At 40.9% G+C, this 4056-nt stretch overlaps 1 protein-coding gene across 1 annotated transcript; it reads left to right on the top strand.

Annotated features, from left to right (window-relative positions):
• Positions 1-916: 916 nt before the first annotated feature.
• LOC132795779 (farnesol dehydrogenase) lies at positions 917-4056 on the top strand. Its single transcript, XM_060806665.1, has 3 exons — positions 917-1594; positions 2377-2517; positions 3438-4056. Exons 1-3 carry the CDS (start codon positions 947-949, stop codon positions 3477-3479), a joined length of 831 nt encoding a protein of 276 aa, XP_060662648.1. The 5' UTR covers positions 917-946; the 3' UTR covers positions 3480-4056.

Below are 4056 nucleotides of genomic sequence, written 5' to 3'. Positions count from 1 at the left end.
ATAGAACTACATTCAATATATACTATAGACTACAAAATATACCAGATTGTCTGACATGTTTAACATACAAAAGTATTTCTTAAATATCTTCTCCAATTTTTAACTGACGGCAACCAAATATTTATTTGAAGTACCAAAAATCACGGCTCTAGCTTCGCAATTAAGCTTGCTATTTAATTTTGTTCAATTTATGGGGCGCAAGGGGGCGTGGCAACAATTTGAAACAACCTTGATCTGCGTGCAAACAAAACAAATGCTGTTGAATAAAATGATATATCTGTCTCTTATAGTCTCTGAGATAAAGGTGTTCATACGGATGGACGGACGGACAGACAGACGGACCGACAGACGGACAGACAGACGGACCAACAGACGGACAGACAGACAGACAGACTGACAGACAGACGGAGAGACAGACGGACAGACAGACAGACGGACAGACAGACTGACAGACAGACTGACAGACAGACTGACAGACAGACGGACAGACAGACAGACGGACAGACAGACGGACAGACAGACGGACAGACAGACGGAGAGACAGACGGACAGACAGACGGACAGACAGACGGACAGACAGACGGACAGATGTCCAATATGACGTTGGCAAATAAACACATTAATGTTATTTAACTTCATTTGCAGAATTTAAACTTTTGTTTGACTCTTCAAAATTTGTGAAATTTCTTTCTTAGAAAAAAACAAAGTAAAATTTATCAAAAGACAGAATACGAGTAAGTTTTTATAGTCCCGGAATTCAGATCGTTTTTCTCGCTGTGTATTGATGTTGTCGAGGCCAAATCGATATGGCTTAGACTCAGCTCAATTCAGTTCACTTTAGCTAAGCATTGCTCTGGCTTCCATCGCAATGGGAGCTGCCAAAGTCGAGCTGGCAACTCGCGCATTCGTTGTTCAGAGTGCAACGCAGCAACAGCAACACAAAGCAATGGAACGTTGGCGCAACAAAGTGGCCATCGTGAGCGGCGCCAGCTCTGGGATTGGAGCCGCATGTGCTCGAAGCTTGGTGCTCGCCGGACTCCAGGTGGTGGGATTGGCTCGCCGCCAGCAACGTGTGGAGCAGCTGCGCGATGAGCTGCAGACGGCGGAGCAACGTCAGAGATTGCATGCACTGCGATGCGACATCAGGCAGGAGACGGAGGTGGTGGAGGCGTTTCGCTGGGCGCGAGACCAACTGGGCGGTGTCCATGTGCTGGTGAGCAATGCGGGCGTCATGGCGACAACCGAGTTGAGCGGCGCCGCAAATACGTCGGCGATACGTGAGACCATCGAGACGAACATCATGGGCGGCGTTTATTGCGTACGCGAAGCATTCCAGACCATGAAGCAGCAGCGGGTGGAGGGATTGCCCGAAGGAGAGCAAGGTGAGGGAGTGGGAGCAGCCGGAGAGTTGGGCTGTGGCATGCAGGAGGGTCATGTGATCATCATCAACAGCGTGGCCGGGCAGCAGGTGCCGAATTTGGGACCTCAGCTGCCGTCCCTCAACATTTATCCAGCGACAAAGTTTGCTCTGCGCGCCATGCAGGAGATCTATCGCCAGGAGTTTCAACGCCACAAGACGCGCGTTCGTGTCTCGGTAAGCAAGTCACGTCGAAGCTGAAGGAGTGAGAGAGAGTGAAAGAGCTGGCTTTGTTATACCCGCTACCCATAGGGTAGAAGGGTATTATAACTTTGTGCCGGCAGGAAATGTATGTAACAGGTAGAAGAAGGCAACTCCGACCCTGTAAAGTATATATATTCTTGATCAGCGCCAACAGCCAAGACGATCTAGCCATGTCCGTCTGTCCGTCTGTGTGTCTGTCCGTCCGTCCGTATGAACAACTAGATCTCAGAGACTATAAGAGATAGAGCTATAATTCTTTTTCGACAGCAATTGTTATGTTTGCACGCAGATCAAGTTTGTTTCAAACTTTTGCCACGCCCTCTTCCGCCCCCGCAAATCAAAAAATAACGAATAACAAGCGTAATTTTAAAGCTAGAGTTGCGAATTTTGGTATGTGCTATAACTACTGTAGTAGTTATGATTCGTGAAAATTTGTTTGCGATCGGATAAAAATTGTGGAAGTTATTAAAGAAATTCTTTTGAAGGGGCAAAATCGCCTTTTTACTAGGGGTCTTAGTTGCTTTGGATGACAATCTGGTATATTGTGCTGTCTATGGTATATTTTAAATGGTGTACTATAGCGATATACCAAACATACCATTTGGTATATTTTTTTTTAGTATTTTTTAGTATTTTCGGTATATTTTGAAAATAATACCGCAATATTTTGCCTTTATTAAAAATGGGTAGCGGGTATCTCACAGTCGAGCACACTCGACTGTAACATTCTTACTTGTTTTCTTTCTTTTTGGTAGACCATCAGTCCAGGTATTGTTGATACGGACATTTTGCCAGCGCAGTTGCAGGGCGTCATCAAGGAGCACATGCCCATGTTGAGCTCGATGGATGTGGCCGACGCAATGCTGTGGATACTCAGCACGCCGCCGAATGTGCAAGTGAGTGTCCAAAAAGTCAGCAAAGTGTGTGAAGTGCAGGTGCAGGCTGAGAGGTGGCGACAAAGTGAGAAAGTCACAAAGGGAAAGACAGAAAGACTGAACTACGCGCTGTTTGACAGACTGACAGATAGAGAAAGTGCAACAAAATAACGGAAAGATGCGCCTAGAAATATAAACAGAATTAAAATAACGTTAAAGGGGCATAAATAACACTTTTTATTTTTGTTTTATTTCGAATTTATTAAGTTAAACCATTTGTACATTTTTCAAATACTTTTATCTTATAAGGTATATAGCTTTGTGCCCACAGAAAAAGTATGTAAACGGCAGAAGGAGGCATCCTTGAAGTAAAATATCACATTTAACTGTGGCTTTCTTACATGTTTATTTAATTTATCAAATTAAATTATTTCTTTATTTCTTTATTTATTTATTTACTTATTAAAGGCATAGACTATAAATTAATTTATAAGCTAGCGTAAATTTACTATTTTGATCTCTTTTTCTTGTTTATAAATTTCGAATAGATTATGTGAGTAACTGTAGATGGAGTTTGCAGAGCTAAAGAAAATGAATCATCAGCAGATCGGACATAGTTATAGACAACAATCATGGCATCATTGAAAAGGCCAGTCAGAAAGACAATCATATAGAAATGTAGACAGACAGACAGACAGACAAAATATACTATAAGGAGACTAGAACATAGAAAGCAAAACTCGTATATTTCTTGCACTTTATGCTTCCATCCACAACACACAAATATGCTTATCGATAACTTAAAATATCTACTCTTATATCGTCTACATTTATTATATTAAAACCATATGCAAAGCTGCATTAAATGTGCCAGCATAAAGATAATATATCTCTACATATATTTATAACTCTCATATGCTTGTCTACTTCTACTTTCACAGGTGCAAAACATCACCATCAAGCCGCAGGGTGAAAAGTTCTAACTAAGCGCAGCATCGACAACCCTTTGCAAAAAAAAAAAATGAAGAGAAAAAAAAAACATTGTGAACATTAAACGCATTTGATAAACAACTCGTCTACTTTATATGCCCAGACATAATACTGGGGGAAAAACGTCTTTCAGCTATCAGATCTTAGCTGAGCGCGACAAGCTGTTTTCTGATGCTTCACACGCAATTTACTCGTCTACGTTGCGTATACTTGATGTGCGATTGAAGAGTTAAAGCGTTTTCCACTCATTTTCTCTGTTTTTCTTTTTTGTAGCTTAATTAATTCGTGTGTAAGCTTTGCTAATTTATAGTTTTCTTATTGTATTTTAAGTTTCTTGTACTTTTAAACTATTGTTCCACAAGTCGTATACTTGATATTGAAAAGAGTTTTCTACTTTTTAGCTGAAAATAATGTTGTAAGAATCTGCTGCTTTTATAAACTATACGTAAATAATGTAATGTTTGTCATTTAAATTTGTAATTTTTTTACGTTGCGTATACTTAATATTTTGTCGAGTGCTTTGGAGACTGCTATCGAGCTTGCTTTCGGAAATTGTGCGTATAAAACTAA

Source organism: Drosophila nasuta, chromosome X (genome assembly GCF_023558535.2).
Source record: "Drosophila nasuta strain 15112-1781.00 chromosome X, ASM2355853v1, whole genome shotgun sequence".
Taxonomy (NCBI): Eukaryota; Metazoa; Arthropoda; class Insecta; order Diptera; family Drosophilidae; genus Drosophila; species Drosophila nasuta.
This window is presented reverse-complemented; position numbering and strand designations above follow the sequence as displayed.